Source organism: Ictalurus furcatus, chromosome 12 (genome assembly GCF_023375685.1).
Source record: "Ictalurus furcatus strain D&B chromosome 12, Billie_1.0, whole genome shotgun sequence".
In the NCBI taxonomy this organism is placed as follows: Eukaryota; Metazoa; Chordata; class Actinopteri; order Siluriformes; family Ictaluridae; genus Ictalurus; species Ictalurus furcatus.
Window position 1 is genome coordinate 11,326,657 of NC_071266.1, and position 19,265 is coordinate 11,345,921.

General features: G+C 44.9%; 1 protein-coding gene across 1 annotated transcript; it reads left to right on the forward strand.

Annotated features, from left to right (window-relative positions):
- Positions 1 to 350: 350 nt before the first annotated feature.
- Positions 351 to 9,461, forward strand: mcm6 (minichromosome maintenance complex component 6). Its single transcript, XM_053637199.1, has 17 exons — positions 351 to 1,225; positions 2,118 to 2,264; positions 2,351 to 2,461; positions 2,573 to 2,822; positions 2,949 to 3,114; positions 3,720 to 3,865; positions 3,946 to 4,096; positions 4,682 to 4,823; positions 5,036 to 5,177; positions 5,834 to 5,941; positions 6,067 to 6,222; positions 6,359 to 6,487; positions 6,886 to 7,047; positions 7,154 to 7,286; positions 7,840 to 8,007; positions 8,166 to 8,305; positions 8,861 to 9,461. The coding sequence occupies exons 1-17, from the start codon at positions 1,128 to 1,130 to the stop codon at positions 8,981 to 8,983; spliced, it is 2,472 nt and encodes an 823-aa protein (XP_053493174.1). The 5' UTR covers positions 351 to 1,127; the 3' UTR covers positions 8,984 to 9,461.
- Positions 9,462 to 19,265: the final 9,804 nt, after the last annotated feature.

The following is a 19,265-nucleotide window of genomic DNA, read 5'->3' on the forward strand; positions in this document are numbered from 1 at the left end:
TCTGCTATCTGGGAAGTGTTTCATACAATATTTACAGATGCAGCATATTACACTTCTTAGAGAAGTGAAATCTTTACTATATTAATTTTAAGTGAAGGTATATTAAAACCAATGATTGTTTAAGCATGATTATTCACTTATTTACTGTCTATATGGTCAAGTGATATGCAAAGTAACATGGAGAAGCATCACAGAGGATTAATACGATATTTATAATGGCGTTACAGTACTATAGTAGAGGTGTCTGTTCTTTGTAATGTAAAGCTATACTGCTACAGACAGAACAAACATAACACTAGAAACAATGTGCATTCTTTTCACATACTACGGAAAAGGTAAACAATTGTGGCACAAATTTGTAACAAGGAGGCAATATTATTATCGTTTTATCATAAACTTTAATGCTTAAGATTTGTTTTTATTGACCATGTTTTATTTGTCATATTTAACAAAACTTTCAATTTTCTAAGCTACTTCGAAGCTATGTAAAAATGTGCCATATTCCAAATAAGTGTAAGGACTTTTATTTTGGTGGAAAATGAATCTACTGGAGAAAAATGAGCCCAAATGAGCCAGAATTTAAGTTAAATATTAATTAATGTTGTTCTAAATGTTTATGAGCACTTTATGAAGTGTTTATGTCATATGTAAAGGCTGTGTTATGTAAACACCATTTCTGCAAAGTATTATCAAAAGTGGCTTAAACACATTACAAATGTTGGAACAGCAATCAGTTCGGATAAAAATATTCCAAACTTGGACACAAAACATATTTTATTAAATAAAAATAAATAAATTATGATCTTGTTGTTGAGGGTTTTTGTGTGTGAAAATCAGCCATGTTCTCTCTCCTGGCTCGAGAACTCAACGTGACGTCGCATCCCGTTGGCAACGCTCGAGCAGCACGGAAACAGGGTCGTTGTCGTCCAATCATAGACAGGGGAAGTGAAACACAAGGAGCTGGTTGGCTGCGACTGGCGCGAAATGACCATGTGGTCACGGGCTTTGGCGCGAAAATCTCTCTCACACTCACTCTCTGTGGGCTCTGCAGCTTTGTGTTCGGCGCTGAGGGAGGAAAGAGACGTTTTATTTGGTTATAACGTTATAATAAACAACCTGCTGTAAAAATGGACATTGTGGAGCCTGCGGTGGAAAACGCTGGACAAATGGTGAAGGATGAGTTAGCCGAGAAGTGTCAGAAGTTATTCCAAGCGTTTCTGGAAGAGTAAGTTTTGTTCTTTGGGTTTGAAAGTTAGCTAGAGTATTAAACTCAGCATTTACATGGATAAAAACAAAATGGCGTCTGAATGATTCTGGGGAAATGTGTATAAGTAGGTGAAGTTTGATTTATACATTGCCTGGGTCTTTTTTTGTTTTTAGAGCCAGCCATATGTGTGTGTGTGTGTCTGTCTCATATATAAGTTATGAAAAACATGTTAAAATGACTGAATTTTCAAGTCATTACTTTTCTTCCGTATCCCTTTCATTATTGCTATTTAAATTATTTAGCTAATCATGCATTCATGCATCCAAGATAATAAAGAAACAACATGGAATTTTCATCATTAATGAGCATTTAGGTCTATTGCACAACTAATATCAACAATTTAAACTTTTTCAGATTACAAAAAAGTGCATACCCAATTTAGTTACTTATTCATGAGATTTCCACTCACAGAACACATTTATATTAGATTTAAATTTATAGGCTGATTTGTTTTTGAACGATTAAACCTATACAAACTTTATAATAAATAACAACTTTGGTAATAGTGAATTGTGATTTCCATCACTGTAATGACAACAACAACAAAATCCCAGACCCACTGGTTACACTCCACAGACCCATCACTTTGAGAACTACTGCTGTAGATGACCTACAATGTCTCTGGTTAGATAAAATAATTGTTAATAACAATAATACTATAATAATGTAAAGAGTAAAGTGATTAGTTACTTAACTAATCATTAGTTAGTTTCCCAATTCTTGTTTGCAGAAACAAGAATAAAAGTTCAAGTGATATTAGAGTAAGCTCTTGTGACTGTAAATCGAACTGTCCATGGGTGCAGACATGCGTGAGACCTTCAGTTGACCTTCATTTAAATTTATATTTCAGGTTTCAGAACAGCGATGGTGAGTTGAAGTATTTGCGTGACACAGAAGAGCTGATCCGTCCGGAGCGCAACACGCTCCTGGTGAGCTTCACTGACCTGGAGGGATTTAACCAAGAACTGGCAACCATCATCCAGGAGGAGTTCTACAGGTATTCTGAGGTTTTACATTTTTTTATTTTTACGTTAAAGCACTTGATAGATGAAGCAGATAACCTATTTCTGTTCCTACTTGTAGAATCTATCCCTACCTGTGCCGTGCCGTGCGTAACTTTGCCCGGGATCATGGGAACGTTCCTGTTACTAAAGAGTTCTACGTGGCCATTCAGGATCTGCCAACCAGGCACAAGTGAGGAGAATAGATAAAGCAGAACAGTTAAACTCTGGTTTTAAATAAAAATAAATAAAATAAAATAAAATTCTGCTTCTCTAACGTTCTCCTTGTGGCGTGGTTCTCTAGGATCCGTGAGCTAACTGCGCTGCGTATCGGCTCTCTGGTGCGCATCAGCGGGCAGGTGGTACGCACACACCCGGTGCACCCCGAGCTGGTGAGTGGAACCTTCCTGTGCCTGGACTGCCAGAGCGTCATCAAAGACGTGGAGCAGCAGTTTAAATACACGCAACCCAGCATCTGCCGTAACCCAGTGTGCAACAACCGACGCCGCTTCCTGCTCGACACCAACAAGTCCAAGTTCATCGACTTCCAAAAGGTCTGAGATTAAAAGCGCTGCTACGAGTCTTAATTTGAAGTTCGTCTTTGTTCAAACGCTGTTATATAACGATAATTACATGTGCACGATACGGTCCTGATGCTGAGGTGTTGCTTCGGAAACCAGGTGCGAATCCAGGAGACACAGGCCGAGCTGCCACGAGGATCCATCCCGCGGAGCGTAGAGGTGATCCTGAGAGCCGAAGCGGTGGAGTCGGCGCAGGCTGGAGATAAGTGCGACTTCATTGGCTGCCTCATCGTCGTTCCTGACGTGTCCCAGCTCGCAACGCCAGGTACCGAAATTGATAATCCTGATAATCATTAGGGTCAGTTATGGACATCAGGGTTGTGTTGAGAAGCAGATGAACAGATGATCATGAGGATGTACTTGTCAATCATGTTCAGTTCAAAAAGCCCCGCCCCTTTGCACTAGCATTTTGATCAGGGGTCCAGTTGCACAAAACTACATAAGGTTAGAGAGAGTAAATACAGTGACAAATCTATGAAAATCAGCATACATGCATTATGAATATTACATAAATGCACAATTTACAACTGGCTTCCTGCCAGTTGATGAACCCATATTTAGATGGTCTTCACTGAGGCAGGGTGGTCCACCAAAACCACTGATTGCACCTACATTACATTATGTGACGTAAAACACTGCAGATCTGATTTGAACTTTTGTTTAAATATAACTGCTAAACACAATCAAGGTGAAGTGTTATACAGAGAATGAATTGAGGATGGAGATGAATTGAATTTCCACATACTTATTTATTATTCATAAATATATCATAAGTAGTAGTGTACAGAATGATACGGCAACTCTTACAAAGCAATGACTTTTTGTAGTGTCATGTATTAACGTTAACATTCACGTGTGTGTGTGTTTCAGGTGTGCGAGCAGAGACTGGGTCTCGCACGGCTGGAGCTCAGGGTTACGAGAATGAGGGCGTGCGTGGTCTAAAAGCACTCGGAGTCCGAGAACTCTCGTACAGATTGGCTTTCCTGGCCTGCCATGTGGCACCGACCAATCCCAGGGTAAGATCCCAGCTCCATAGCCACTCATCACACAGTCCTGTGATGGGATTGTAATGAGGTGTGTTGTGTGGTGTGTTTAGTTTGGTGGGAAGGAGATCCGCGATGAGGAGCAGACAGCCGAGAGCATTAAGAACCAGATGTCGGTGAAGGAGTGGGATAAAGTGTTCGAGATGAGCCAGGACAAGAACCTGTACCATAACCTGTGCACAAGCCTCTTCCCCACCATCCACGGTACATGCTCCCTCACACACACACACACACACACAGACACACACACACACACACTTACATTGTTAAATTAATCACTATGTTCAGGCTGCTTGACAAAAACACTGAAACACTTTTAGTGTGTGTAATGGACTCCAAAGAGTCAATTTCCTGATTCTTTGGTTGAAAACAGCGAGTGAACTCTAAGGATTTATAAGCTTTGGAATGGACTCCATATTTTCAGTGCCTAGAATCAGGGAGTCAACTCTTGGACTCTTTGGAGTGTGGAATCGACTCATTTTGTGAGTGAGTCGACTCTTTGCTTTGAATGCCTGGATCAGGGAATCGACTCTTTTTGGGTTCGACTCTCAATTCTTTCGATGTGGACCAAAAGCAGGATGATGACTTGATAACTTTTCATAGTAATTATATTAAAATATATATTGTAGAATTTAGTTATTTAAAAAAATAGTTTAACTAATTAGGTTAAGCTACTTGATTCAAATAGCATCATGACACTGCATGAGGAGTATTTAAAAAACAACAGCAATGCTGTAATGAAAAAGGTTTTTCTTAGAGTTGATATAAAAAGTTTGTGTTTGTGTACAGGCAACGATGAGGTGAAGCGCGGCATCCTGCTCATGCTCTTTGGTGGTGTCCCGAAGACCACCATGGAGGGCACATCTCTGAGGGGGGACATCAACGTGTGCATTGTGGGAGATCCCAGTACAGCCAAGAGCCAGTTTCTCAAGTAAGAAACACATTGTGAGAGTATGGATAATAGGTTTAACTGATATATCGTGATGTTAATGTAGTGTCTTTGTAATTATATGGTAATTAGTGTAGTTATACTGAGAGTTCACTACCATTAAATAATCACTGCCATTATTTAATCAATCATGAATGATTATTTCAATTCAGCCCTTTCTAGCTCGTTCTGACTGTGGTTTGTTTTTGGGTCAGGCACGTGGAGGAGTTCAGCCCGCGTGCCGTGTACACCAGCGGGAAAGCGTCCAGCGCTGCAGGTCTCACCGCCGCTGTAGTCAGAGATGAAGAGTCACATGAGTTTGTCATCGAGGCTGGAGCTCTCATGCTGGCTGACAACGTAAATATAGCAACAATAATAATAATAATAATCGTAAGAGTAATGTTCTCCATTTCACAATTTTAAAACATAGCTCATGGCATATGATTTTTTTTTAAACCCTGACATATAGCATACCAATTTAGACCTTAAAAATATATTTCTGAGTAAAAATTATTTAGAATAAATAAAACAAAGTCAATAAAGGGCCAACAGATAATAATAATAATAATAATAATAATAGACCTTTAACAACAAGTAAGTAATGAGTAAACAAAATGAAAAACACTAAAAATAAATGTTTTAAATGTTTTTAATGTGGTATTCCTAAATGCTAAAATATTTGTATTTTCTATTGTATTTATTTTAAATTTTATATTATGTACTTGTAAAGTATTTAAAGATGAGCTTTTAAGATCCATATAATTGTCTTGTTTTTTTTGCATTTTTATTAAAGAAGGTATATACAAGTTATCATCTTAAAACTCTTACACATTTGAAGATATGTAAAACTTAATAAATAATAGGATGATATGAGTAAAATAAGTTAATATTGTGTTTAATAATTTATTTCATTCATTTTTTTGACACATCATTTTATACATTGGCTTCCATGTGACTGCTATTGTATGAGCTTTAAATGCTGTATGTGTGTCTGTCTGTCTGTGCGCCTATAGGGTGTGTGCTGCATTGATGAGTTTGACAAAATGGAGATGAGAGATCAGGTGGCCATCCATGAGGCCATGGAGCAGCAGACTATCTCCATCACCAAAGCTGGGGTCAAGGTAAGGGTTAAAGGTCAAAGCCCGGTTGGTTCAAACCAGTGTTTATCCCCAAGGACATAATGGCAGGACGTAATGTTTTGTGTTTTGCGTGAGGATAGATTTTTAAGATGTGTGTTCGCTCATAGGCCACACTGAACGCCCGAACGTCCATCTTGGCTGCAGCGAACCCTGTGAGCGGCCGCTACGACCGCTCCAAATCGCTCAAGCAGAACATCAACCTAACCGCGCCTATCATGTCCCGCTTCGACCTCTTCTTTATCCTGGTGGATGACTGCAACGAGGTGTGTGTGTGTCATTCCCCTGTCCTGAAGATGTCTGAAGTTGCAGCTTTACCTATGACTGTTACAAAGCTCTGACACTGGAGAATCCCTGTATAAATGTTAAATAAACATCTCCTTTTTTTCTCCATTTCCTCAGGTGACCGATTATGCCATAGCCAGGCGCATCGTGGACCTGCACTCCAGGATCGAGAACTCCATCGAGCGTCTGTACACTCTGGACGAGATCCGGAGATACCTGCTGTTCGCCCGCCAGTTTAAACCGAAGGTGAGGAAAATGCTCAGCATCTCACACACCACTTCACTGATTAACCCTGAATAAGATATTAGATAAAAGAAAACAAAGATCTGATGGCATGTTTAGCATGCGTAATTCGTTCCCGGAAGTGTCTTGTTGATTTCATTCTTATGAAGTAAGGGTGTATAAACTTTCGCACCCATCTAGGGTTGGGCAATATGATGATATAATATTGATACTGTGATAAATTCTGTTAAATTAATATATTAAATAGTATGTAAAATATATCATAATGTCTTGAAGTATCGTGATATGAATGTTTTTTTTCATATATGTATATATCGCCCACCCCTACAGACTGAAACTTATTGTTGGAATAGCGTTACCGCATTAAACGCGAACACTGCGTGTTTTCATTTTTTTATCAGATCTCTAAAGAGTCGGAGGATTTTATTGTGGAGCAGTACAAGCGCCTGAGACAGAGGGACGGCTCCGGCGTCACCAAATCGTCCTGGAGGATCACCGTGCGCCAGCTGGAGAGCATGATCCGCCTGTCTGAGAGCATGGCCCGCATGCACTGCTGCGATGAGGTGTGCGCGTTTGGACTACGTCCCAAACCACACCTTTTCATCTATATAGTGCCCTCTGACCCACATTGCATCTTTCTCACAGTGTGTATGTCTCTGCCTCGTTCAGGTGCAGCCCAAACATGTGAAAGAGGCCTTCAGGCTGCTCAACAAGTCCATCATCAGGGTGGAGACGCCTGACATCAACCTGGACCAAGAGGAAGATGAGGCCATGGAGGAGGAAGAAGAGAACCGGGTGAACGGTAAAGGATTTCTGCTAATCACAGACAGATATGAAGCATTTGAAATAAAATAAAGTGCAGTTCAAAGCGATCCCACTCACTCTATATGCTCACTATATAGGAGCTATATAATGGAGTCATAGAACCTACATAGTGCTCTAGAACACCGTTTCTGATTCGGCCAATCAGCAAGTCATTAAGTAGCTGTATGAAATTATAATTATATGTAAGCGAATATCACTTAAGTGATGATGGTTTATGTTTTACGAAATTTCTAATTTGATAAATTAAAAAACAAAAAAAGTTTAAACATTTTTGAACATCTTCAGCATTCAAATATGTAAATTAAAGGACAAGGAGAAAATTTGAAAAATGAATTCTGGAAGTACCTTGAGTTTCCTCATTCCTCATCTCTATTTACTCTGTTTAAAGTTAAGATTAAAGTGTTGGCACCCAAAAGTTTTAACTCCCTGCCTCAATTTTTTTTTATTAATCATTTCCATGATGACTACTTGTGCTGAATCGAGCAACAGTGTGTTAGGTTTGTAATTCTTCCATTTCCTCTTCGCTCCAGGCCACGACGTGCCCAACGGCCACGTGGACGCTCCCGTGAATGGTCACGAGCATGCTGACGGGGTCAACGGTGAAAACCACAACGGCAAACCGTCATTGCGTCTGTCCTTCTCCGAGTACAAGCGCATCTCCAACCTCATAGTGCTGCACCTGCGTCGTGCTGAGGAAGGTGAGAGCGCTGGATTCTGATTGGTCAACGGAAAATGTTGATTTATTTATTTAATTTTTTTAATAACAGCACCTGTAACAGTAGTGATTATTTTCCTATAACAGTATCACATGGAGTGTTTTATTTCTTACTTACTGTGTGTGTGTGTGTGTGTGCAGATGAGGAGGAAGAAGCCTTGAAGAAGAGCGCAGTGGTGAATTGGTACCTGAAGGAGATCGAGTCTGAGATCGACTCTGAGATGGAGCTCATCAGCAAGAAGGCCATGATTGAGAAGGTCATCCACAGACTCGTGCATTATGTAAGAGGATTTAAAAAATAATAATCCTTCTTAGCAACTTTGAAGAAAGCCTTAAGCTCCTCCCACTCAATGATATACACAACTTTTTTTTAATAAACCATATAAAGGTGGAAACACATGAAATCAGGTTTAATTTTTTTCATATTCAGAGCATCTCAGCTTTTAGACAACCATCATTAATGAAATGTGCGTTTCAATGCTTATTTAGGGAGAAATTTCTCCAAACGCTGATTATTGTTGGGTTTATGATAGATTTTATAGCTAAAAAAGGTGCAGATTAAACAAATGAATAAATAAACGATTTTCTGTGAATGTCTTTCTCTCCAGTGTCAGTGTCTTCAACAGTGAAACTGACATTTTAATTCTTAATTCATTCAAAGATTTTTCTTTAACTATCCAAATAAATGAATATGTAATTAGATGAAACCTCATTTGAATAAATAGATGCAGCTTGGGAAGATTGATTGTTATATCTATGTGATGACTTAATTCCTTTCCTTGGATAATAATGAAAATATTTTGTATCCTGATGAAAGCACTGATTATGTTTTTCAGGACTACATCCTAATCGAACTGTCGCAGTCGGGCCTGAAAGGCTCCGCCGAGTCCAGCGTAGCCGAAAAGCAGGAAGACGACGTCACACTGGTCGTGAATCCTAACTACACACTGGACGATTAAACTTTTCAACATGTGTAACGTTTAAAAAATGGGTCCTGATTGACTGGTACTGGACGAAGGCTTGGATCAGGATAAGGTTCAGGTGATTTTCCTGAAGCTCGGCTGCTGGGAAAATGTGCTTTCAGCACCGTGTGTGCGTAGACCTTCAGACCCTCAAAATGCCATAAGAAAAGATGCCTCTGTGCAAAACTTGTAAATAAGTTTCTGGATTTTTTGTTTTAAGGATGAATGTTACTAGTGATTTTGTTGCTCTTTTTTGTTTTTTATCATGAAGCAAGAACTCCGTATGAAAATGTTTTATTGTCTGCATTTTGTTCAAAATATAATAAACTAAAAAAAAAATTCTGTAATATTTCTTAAGTTGGTTACATTTGTACCACCAAAAATATTATCTTGTTAGATGTTTCCATTTTTTAAAAAAAACTTCACATTGTGTCTGCAAATTGTGTAAAGCGTCCAGGGCTGAAAGTCTCGTAAATGTAAATAAGGACACAAAAATAAATGAAAGAAAGAAAAACAGCAACTCTATTCAGACTCTGGGTGTATTTCATAACTTTAATTTAAAAAATGTTTTAAAATTAACTAAAAATATTAAAAATATAGCACATAGTTTAGAATAATCAGGACATACAGGATGGAAAATTAGTCTTAATAATTATTTAAATAAAAACATTTAATATAAGAATGTAATATTTATAAAGTGTTACACATTTTAATATACATTATTAAAATGTAATAATGTAATTACATTTGCAAATGTAATAATGCGGTTACTTCACAAGCGGCTGACGTTAACGAGGCCCTTATATAACTTTAGATGTCATGCAGGTGTTCATAATCAGAACTCCGGCAAACTCGAGCGTGGGCATGGCTGGGAAGTGTAGTCCTCCACCGCCATGTCCCTGGGCGGAGCGCCCCCCCCCCAAAGGGCTCACTCCGGGAGCCGAATTCCTCCGAGGCCTCCCTCCTCTCTGGGGCCCGGTTTGTCTGGATGAGCCGCATGGAAGTCTCTACACAGACCTGGGTCTAGAATGTCTTGGGCTGGGACCCAGCACTGCTCCTCTGGTCCATACCCCTCCCAGTCTACCAGATAATGAAGTCCTCCCCTCCTTCGTCTGGAGTTTAGAATGTCGCGTATGCGGTAGGCTGGGTGGCCTTCAATCTCCAGCGGTTCCGGTGGGGAGTCTTCCGGCACCGCTGTGGCCAAGGGCTCCGAGATCACAGGTTTGAGGAGCGAGACGTGGAAAGACGGAGCGATGCGACTGTGTCTTGGAAGGTCCAGACAATACGTGACCTCATTAATCTGCCTCAGAACTCGGAAGGGCCCAATATATTTAGGTGGAAGTTTTGTGCCGGAAGGAGTGATTTTAAATCTCTTGTGGAGAGCCACACCCTGTCCCCGGGTCGATAATTGGGGTGAACCATCCGGTGCCGGTCAGCCTTTCGTTTGGTGGTGTGGGACGCCTGCACCAGCTGTTGATGGGCGCGTTCCCAGACCTGTTCGCTCCGGCGGAACCACTCATCCACTGCTGGTGAGTCCGTGTGAGACGCGTTCCAGGGGAACAATGGTGGTTGGTAACCCAAGACACACTGGAACAGGGTGAGCTGGGTGGCGGAATGCCGTAGCGAGTTCTGGGCGTATTCCGCCCATGGTAGGAATTGGCTCCAGTCCCCTGGGTTGGTGGAGCAAAAGGTCTGAAGGAACTGTATGACCAATTGGTTGGCCCGTTCTGCCTGTCCGTTGGCCTGGGGGTGGTACCCAGAAGGGAGGTTAACGATGACCCCCATCTTCCTCATAAAACTGGCCCAAACGCGAGATGTGAACTGTGGACCCCTGTCAGTCACAATCTCTTTGGGGATGCCGAAGTAAGAAAAGACATGTTGGAAAAGGAGTTCCGCCGTGGTGATGGCTGGTAGAGGAATTAGGCGCAGGGACTTCGAAAACCGATCTACGACCACCAGTATCACGGTGTTTCCCTGCGACTTCGGCAAGTCAGTTATGAAATCTAGGCCAGATGGGACCACGAACGTTCAGGTATGGGTAAAGGCACCAACCTCCCAGCAGGTAGCGCAAGTGGTCCCTTGGACTGAGCGCAAGAGGAGCATGAGGATACGGTGCGCTGAACCTCTCTGGGCATGTTGGGCCATCAGTACTTCTCGGCCAGCAGTTGGTACGTGCGGCGGGCCCCCGGGTGACCCGTGGCCAAAGTCGTGTGGGCCCAGGTGATGAGTTCGAGACAATACCGTTTCGGCACGAACTGTTTGTCGGGAGGACAGGCTGCGGGATTCATGACCTGGGGATACGGGCTAAGTGCTGCTCTAGGGTCCACTCCAAGGCGCCCACTATGCAGGAGGGAGGCACAATGTAGCTCTCCTGGTCTGCCAGTCCCTCTGGGGCATGCATATGAGACAGGGCATCGGCTTTTGTGTTCTTTGAGCCAGGCCTATAAGACAGAGTGAACTGGAATCTGGAAAAGAATAGGGACCAGCGGGCCTGGCGAGGAGTGAGGCGTTTGGCGGTTCACAGATACTCCAAATTCTTATGGTCCATAAAAATAACAAATGGGTGTACGGCCCCCTCCAGCCAGCGTCTCCACTCTTCTAGAGCTAGCTTAACAGCCAGGAGTTCACGGTTCCCCACATCATAGTTGCGTTCCGCTGGCGACAATTTCCGGGAGAACAACGCCACGGGGTGCAACTTGGGTTTCTCTCCAAATCTTTGTGACAGAATAGCCCCCACTCCCACTTCAGATGCATCTACTTCCACGACAAACGGCCTGGAGGGATCCGGGTGTCTGAGGATGGGGGCCGTGGTAAAAGCCCGCTTAAGCTTCTCCAAAGCCTCCTGGGCGACTGGGGTCCAAAGGAGGGCTTACCTTTCAGGAGGGATGTCAGGGGTTGCACTACCTTACTAAAGTCTCTAATGAATCTTCGGTAAAAATTGGTGAAGCCAAGGAAATGCTGCAACTCCCTGACAGTTCACGGAGTGGGCCACTCCACGACTGCCTGAATCTTGCATTGGTCCATGGCGACTCCCCTTGGGCTAATGACATACCCTAGGAAAGAGATCGTATGCTGGTGGAATTCGCATTTCTCAGCCTTTACGTAAAGCTGGTACTGCAGCAGGCGATGCAATACTTGCAGGACATGCTGGACATGCTCCTCCAGGGAGGTCGAATATACCAGAATATTGTCTACGTAGGCGATAACGTACCTTCCCAGCATGTCCCTCAGGGCGTCATTGATCAGGTTCTGGAACATGGAGGGGCGTTAGCGAGCCCATACAGCATAACCAAGTACTCATAGTGTCCAGAGGTAGTGCTGAAGGCCGTTTTCCTCTCGTCCCCCTCCCTAATACGGATCAGGTTATAAGCGCTGCGTAGGTCCAGCTTAGTGAAGATGGATGCGGACTGTAACTGTTCCAGGGCTGAGGGGACGAGAGGCAGGGGATATCGGTACTTTACGGTCACTTGGTTGAGGCCCCGATAATTAATGCATGGCCGGAAGCCCCCTCCTCTCTTCTCTACAAAGAAGAACCCGGCAGATGCCGGGGACGTGGAGGGTCAAATGTACCCTTGCCGGAGAGCTTCCTGGATGTACTCCTCCATGGCCTGCTGTTCCACTTGAGAGAGCACGTACACGTGGCCCCGAGGTGGGATGGCCCCGGGTAGGAGGTCAATGGCACAGTCATAGGTTCTGTGAGGTGGGAGACACCTGGCTTTCTCCTTACTGAACACCTCAGGGAGGTCGCGGTATTCTGGGGGGATCTTGATCGGGGACGCGAGACAGGGGACTCTCCACAGTCGTGGTGGCCAAAGGGACCAGGGGACCCCTCAGACAATTTTGCAAGCAATACGAGGACCATTGGGTGAGTTGTTTGTCTGTCCAGGAGATTTGGAGATTGTGCCGTTCTAGCCAGGGTAGTCCGAGTATGACGGGGTGTCTGGTGGAGACCGTGAGGTATAGGACCAGAGTTTCGTGGTGGAGGGTGCTAACTGGAAGGCAGACTGGGAGTGTGCTATGGGATATTATGCCTCCCCCTATAGGCGACCCGCCTATGGATTGAAGTTCATGAGGACGGAGTAGGGGACGTATAGGGAGGCCGAGCTTCTGCGCCGTCTTCTCATCTATGAAGTTCTCCACCGCTCCGGAGTCGACGAGCACTGAAAGAACAAAAGAACGGCCTGAATGTTCTATCACGACTGGTAAAGCAAATATGTGTGATACATGTGACTGTTTAAGACTCACCCAGGCGCAACGAGGTGGGTTGTCCGTGCTTCTCTCGGTCCCTCGAAACCTCCTGTGGGGGCATTGATGGATGACGTGGGTGCCCTCACCACAATAGAAGCACCGAGACTCGTTGCATCGTCTCTCCCTCTCCTCCTCGCGGGACCGCGCCCATCCGAGCTGCATGGGTTCAACTGGTGCGACCGGCTCCAGCGCCGGAATGTGCGCAGCCAGCGTGGGCTGAACATACGCTGAGGCAGTCAGTGGTGGTGTCGTGAGAGCCGAGGGCCTTGCGATGGTAGATGCGGAAGTGCTCAATCGAGAGACTTCTGCACATAACCGTGGATATCTCGTCCCGATACACCGCTAGCGTGCGGTTTTGGTCCAGGGTGTAACCTTGTCAATCCAGGGTGTCCGCTGCCTCCATTGTACGGCGAAGTAATCTGTTACGACATGTTGGCAGAGACAAACGCGGACTGACGATGAGATAACGTGGGACGGAGAACAGACGGAACACGGAACGAGATCAGAGTCGGGATAAACCAGGTAAACGGGTTATCAGGGGCGTAGGCAAAAAGCATAGTCTAAGGACAAGCGGATATTGAAAACCAGGAAAACGCATATAACAATAAGGCTTGGTAAACAAACAGAGACGAGGCTGCTGAGCAGTTACTTCGCAAGCAGCTGACGTTAACGAGGCCCTTATATAACTTCAGATGTCATGCAGGTGTTCATAATCAGAACTCCGGCGAACTCGAGCGCGGGCATGGCTGGGAAGTGTAGTCCTCCTCCGCCATGTCCCTGGGCGGCACTACACGTTGTGAATTGCAGTGCTGATTTCGCCGTGGCGTAACAGTGTGTGTGTGTGTATATATGTATTAAATGAAATAAATGGATTTACAGTTTTCTGGTTTTCTTACAAAAGGGTTCTTTCTGTTTGAAATCCTACCCACAAGTTGTGTCAGTCCTGCCGCATAGGTGGGTATCCTGAGGGAGATGTTCAAATCTTCTGCATGCAATTGTTTGGGTGGCTTGCCATTCCCTGATTAGGGAAATCTTGATCAAGTGATTCAAGGAAGAGGTTTTCCAGGAGCTCTGCTGGTGTCTCTTCTGTCTGGTGTCAATCCTCTGCAGTAGACTGTTCATCCACACAAAAAACCTGGCCTGTTCACAAAAATCATTCTTGATACACAAAATAAAATGATTATGCAGCAGTATACTGGGAAGCTTTGATGCAAAGTTTCAGCTTGATATATAAGAAATATAAACAGACATTTCTCCAACGTTGCAACAGCTTGTTGGTCACTCACCTTGTCTGTCTCCATGTCTCTCCCTCTCCTTGATGGACATGCTCCTTGTCTCTCCCTCTCCTTATATCTCCCTGATGTTATCTGTCTCCTTATCTCTCCCTTTCCTTGTCTCTCGCTCTCCTTGTCTGTCACTCACCTTGTCTGTCTTCTTGTCTCTCCCTCTCCTTCTCTGTCTCCTTGTCTCTCCCTCTCCTTGTCTGCCACTCACCTTGTCTGTCACTCACCTTGTCTGTCTCCTTGTCTCTCGGGCATCTTGTCTGTCTCCTTATCTCTCCCTCACCTGGTCTGACTCCTTGTCTCTCCCTCTCCTTGTCTATCCCTCACCTTGTTTGTCACTCACATTGTCTCTCCCTCTCCTTGTCTGTCACTCACCTTGTCTGTCTCCTTGTCTTTCCCTCTCCTTGTATGTCACTCACCTTGTCTGTCTCCTTGTCTATCTCTCTCCTTGTCTGTCACTCACCTTGTATGTCTCCTGGTCTCTACCTCTCCTCATCTCTCCCTTTCCTTGTCTGTCACTCACCTTGTCTGTCTCCTTGTCGCTCCCTCTCCATGTCAGTCTCCTTATCTCTCCCTCACCTTGTCTGTCACTCTCCTTGTCCGTCTCCTTGACTCTCCCTCTCCTTGTCTGTCTCCTTATCTGTCCCTCACCTTGTCTGTCTCCTTGTGTCTCCCTCACCTAGTTTGTCACTCACCTTGTCTTTCCCTCTCCTTGTCTCTCCCTCAGCTTGTTTGTCACTCACCTTGTCTCTCTTTCTCCTTGTCTGTCACTCACCTTGTCTGTGTCCAGGTCTCTCCCTCTCCTTGCCTGTCACTCACCTTGTGTGTCTCCTTGTCTGTCACTCTCCTTGTCTGTCACTCACCTTCTCTGTCTCCTTGTCTCTCCCTCTCGTTGTCTGTCACTCACCTTCTCTGTCACTCACTTTGTCTGTCTCCTTGTCTCTCCCTCTCCTTGTCTTTCACTCACCATTTCTGTCTCCTTGTCTCTCCCTCTTTGTCTGTCACTCACCTTGTCGGTCTCTTGTCTCTCCCTCACCTTGTCTGTATCTCACCTTGTCTGTCTCCTTGTCTCTCCCTCTCCTTGTCTGTCTCCTTCTCTCTCTCTCACCTTGTCTGTCACTCTCCTTGTCTCTCCCTCACCTTGTCTGTCACTCACCTCGTCTGGCTCCTTGTCTCTCCCTCTCCTTGTCTGTCACTCACCTTGTTTGTGTCCTTGTCTCTCCCTCTCCTTGTCTCTCCCTCTCCTTGTCTGTCTCCTTCTCTCTCTCTCACCTTGTCTGTCACTCTCCTTGTCTCACTCCTTGTCTCTCCCTCTCCTTATCTGTCACTCACCTTGTCTGTCTCCTTGTCTGTCACTCACTTTGTCTCTCCCTCTAATTGTCTCACTCACCTTGTCTGTCTCCTTGTCTCTCCCTCTCCTTGTCTGTCACTCACCTTGTCTGTCTCCTTGTCTCTCCCTCACCTTGGCTGTCACTCACCTTGTCTGTCACTCACCTTGTCTGTCTCCTTGTCTCTCGGGCATCTTGTCTGTCTCCTTATCTCTCCCTCACCTTGTCTCTCCCTCTCCTTGTCTGTCACTCACCTTGTCTGTCTTCATGTCTCTCCCTTTGCTTGTCTGTCTCCTTCTCTCTCTCACCTTGTCTGTCACTCTCATTGTCTCGCTCCTTGTCTCTCCCTAACCTTGTCTGTCACTCACCTTGTCTGTCTCCTACCTTGTCTGTCTCCTTGTCTCGCCCTCTCCTTGTCTTTTTCCTTGTTTCTCCCTCTCCTTGTCTGCCAATCATCTTGTCTGTCTCCTTATCCCTCCCTGTCCTTGTCTGTCACTCACCTTGTCTGTCTCCTTGTCTCTCCCTCACCTTGTCTGTCACTCACATTGTCTGTTGCCTTGTCTCTCCCTCTCCTTGTTTCTCCCTCTCCTTGTCTCTCCCTCACCATGTCAGTCTCTCCCTCACTGTCTGTCTCTGTATCTGTCACTCACCTTGTCTGTCCCTCACCTTGTCTGTCTCCTTATCTGTCCCTCACCTTGTCTATCTCCTTGTCTCTCCCTCACCTAGTTTGTCACTCACCTTTTCTGTCTCCTTATCTCTCCCTCACCTTGTCTGACTCCTTGTCTCTCCCTTTCCTTGTCTCTCACTGTCCTTGTCTGTCACTCACCTTGTCTGTCTTCTTGTCTCTCCCTCTCCTTGTCTTTCTCCTTGTTTCCCCATCTCCTTGTCTGCCAATCACCTTGTCTGTCCCCTTATCCCTCCCTGTCCTTGTCTTTCACTCACCTTGTCTGTCTCTTTGTCTCTTCCTCACCTTGTCTATCCCCCTCCTTGTCTGTCACTCACCTTATCTGTCTCCTTGTCTCTCCCTCACCTTGTCTGTCACTCACCTTGTCTGTCTCCTTATCTCTCGGGCATCTTGTCTGTCTCCTTATCGCTCCCTCACCTTGTCTCTCCCTCTCCTTGTCTGTCACTCACCTTGTCTGTCTTCATGTCTCTCCCTTTGCTTGTCTGTCTCCTTCTCTCTCTCACCTTGTCTGTCACTCTCATTGTCTCGCTCCTTGTCTCTCCCTAACCTTGTCTGTCACTCACCTTGTCTGTCTCCTTGTCTCACCCTCTCCTTGTCTTTTTCCTTGTTTCTCCCTCTCCTTGTCTGCCAATCATCTTGTCTGTCACTCACCTTGTCTGTCTCCTTATCTCTCCCTCACCTTGTCTGTCACTCACCTTGCCAGTCTCCTTGTCTGTCACTCACATTGTCTGTTGCCTTGTCTCTCCCTCTCCTTGTTTCTCCCTCTCCTTGTCTGTCACTCACCTTGTCTGTCTCCTTGTCTCTCCCTCACCATGTCAGTCTCTCCCTCACTGTCTGTCTCTGTATCTGTCATTCACCTTGTCTGTCCCTCACCTTGTCTGTCTCCTTATCTGTCCCTCACCTTGTCTATCTCCTTGTCTCTCCCTCACTTAGTTTGTCACTCACCTTTTCTGTCTCCTCTGTCCCTCACCTTCTCTGTCTCCTTGTCTCTCCCTCTCGTTGTCGGTCACTCACCTTCTCTCTCACTCACTTTGTCTATCTCCTGGTCTATCCCTCTCCTTGTCTCTCCCTCACCTTGTCTGTCACTCACCTTGTCTGTCTCCTTATCCCTCCCTCTCATTGTATGTCACTCACCTTGTCTGTGTCCTTGTCTCTCCCTCACCTTGTCTGTCATTCATCTTGTCTGTCTCCTTGTCTCTCGGGCATCTTGTCTGTCTCCTTATCTCTCCCTTAACTTGTCTGACTCCTTGTCTCTCCCTTTCCTTGTGTCTCACTGTCCTTGTCTGTCACTCACCTTATCTTTCTCCTTGTCTCCCCCTCTCCTTGTCTGCCAATCACCTTGTCTGTCTCCTTATCCCTCCCTGTCCTTGTCTTTCACTCACCTTGTCTGTCTCTTTGTCTCTCCCTCACCTTGTCTATCCCTCACCTTGTTTGTCACTCACCTTGTCTGTCTCGTTTCTACCTCTCCTTGTCTGTCACTCACCTTGTCTGTCTCCTTGTCTCTCCCTCACCTTGTCTGTCACTCATCTTGTCTGTCTCCTTGCCTCTCCCTCACCTTGTCTCTCCCTCTCCTTGTCTGTCACTCACCTTGTCTGTCTTCATGTCTCTCCCTCTGCTTGTCTGTCTCCTTCTCTCTCTCACCTTGTCTGTCACTCTCATTGTCTTGCTCCTTGTCTCTCCCTAACCTTGTCTGTCACTCACCTTGCCTGTCTCCTTGTCTCTCTCCTTGTCTGTCACTCAATTTGTCTGTTGCCTTGTCTCTCCCTCTCCTTGTCTGTCACTCACCTTGTCTGTCTCCTTGTCTGTCCCTCTCCATGTCGGTCTCTCCCTCACGGTCTGTCTCTGTATCTGTCACTCACCTTGTCTGTCCCTCACCTTGTCTGTCTCCTTATCTGTCCCTCACCTTGCCTATCTCCTTGTCTCTCCCTCACCTAGTTTGTCACTCACCTTGTCTGTCTCCTTATCTGTCCCTCACCTTCTCTGTCTCCTTGTCTCTCCCTCTCGTTGTCGGTCACCCACCTTCTCTCTCACTCACTTTGTCTATCTCCTGGTCTATCCCTCTCCTTGTCTTTCACTCATCTTTTCTGTCTCCTTGTCTCTCCCTCACCTTGTCTGTCACTCACCTTGTCTGTCTTCATGTCTCTCCCTCTCCTTGAGTGTCACTCACCTTGTCTGTCTCCTTGTCTCTCCATCTCCTTGTCTGTCACTCACCTTGTCTGTCTACTTACATGTTTTTATTTTATTTCAGCTCAAACAAACAATTTGCAGTTTCATTTCTTCTGAACATTTCTACCGAACATTCCTGCTGAACATTCCTGCTGAACATTTCTAGTGAACATTTCTGCTGAACATTTCTGCTGAACATTTCTGCTGAACATTTCTGTTGAACATTTATACTGAACATTTCTGCTGAACATTTCTGCTGAACATTTCTACTGAACGTTCCTGCTGAACATTTCTATTGAACATTCCTGCTGAACATATCTTCTGAACATATCTTCTGACCATTTCTGCAGAACACTTCTAGTTAACATTTCTGCTGAATATTTCTGCTGAACATTTCTGCTGAACATTTCTACTGATCATTTCTGCTGAACATGTCTGCTGAACATGTCTGCTGAACATTTCTGCTGAACATTCCTGCTGAACAACTTTTTTCTCCCTTCCCTTTCCCAAATATTTCATTGAGAAGAAAAAACAAACCAAGCAACACTCAGCAGAAATCGTTCAGTTTG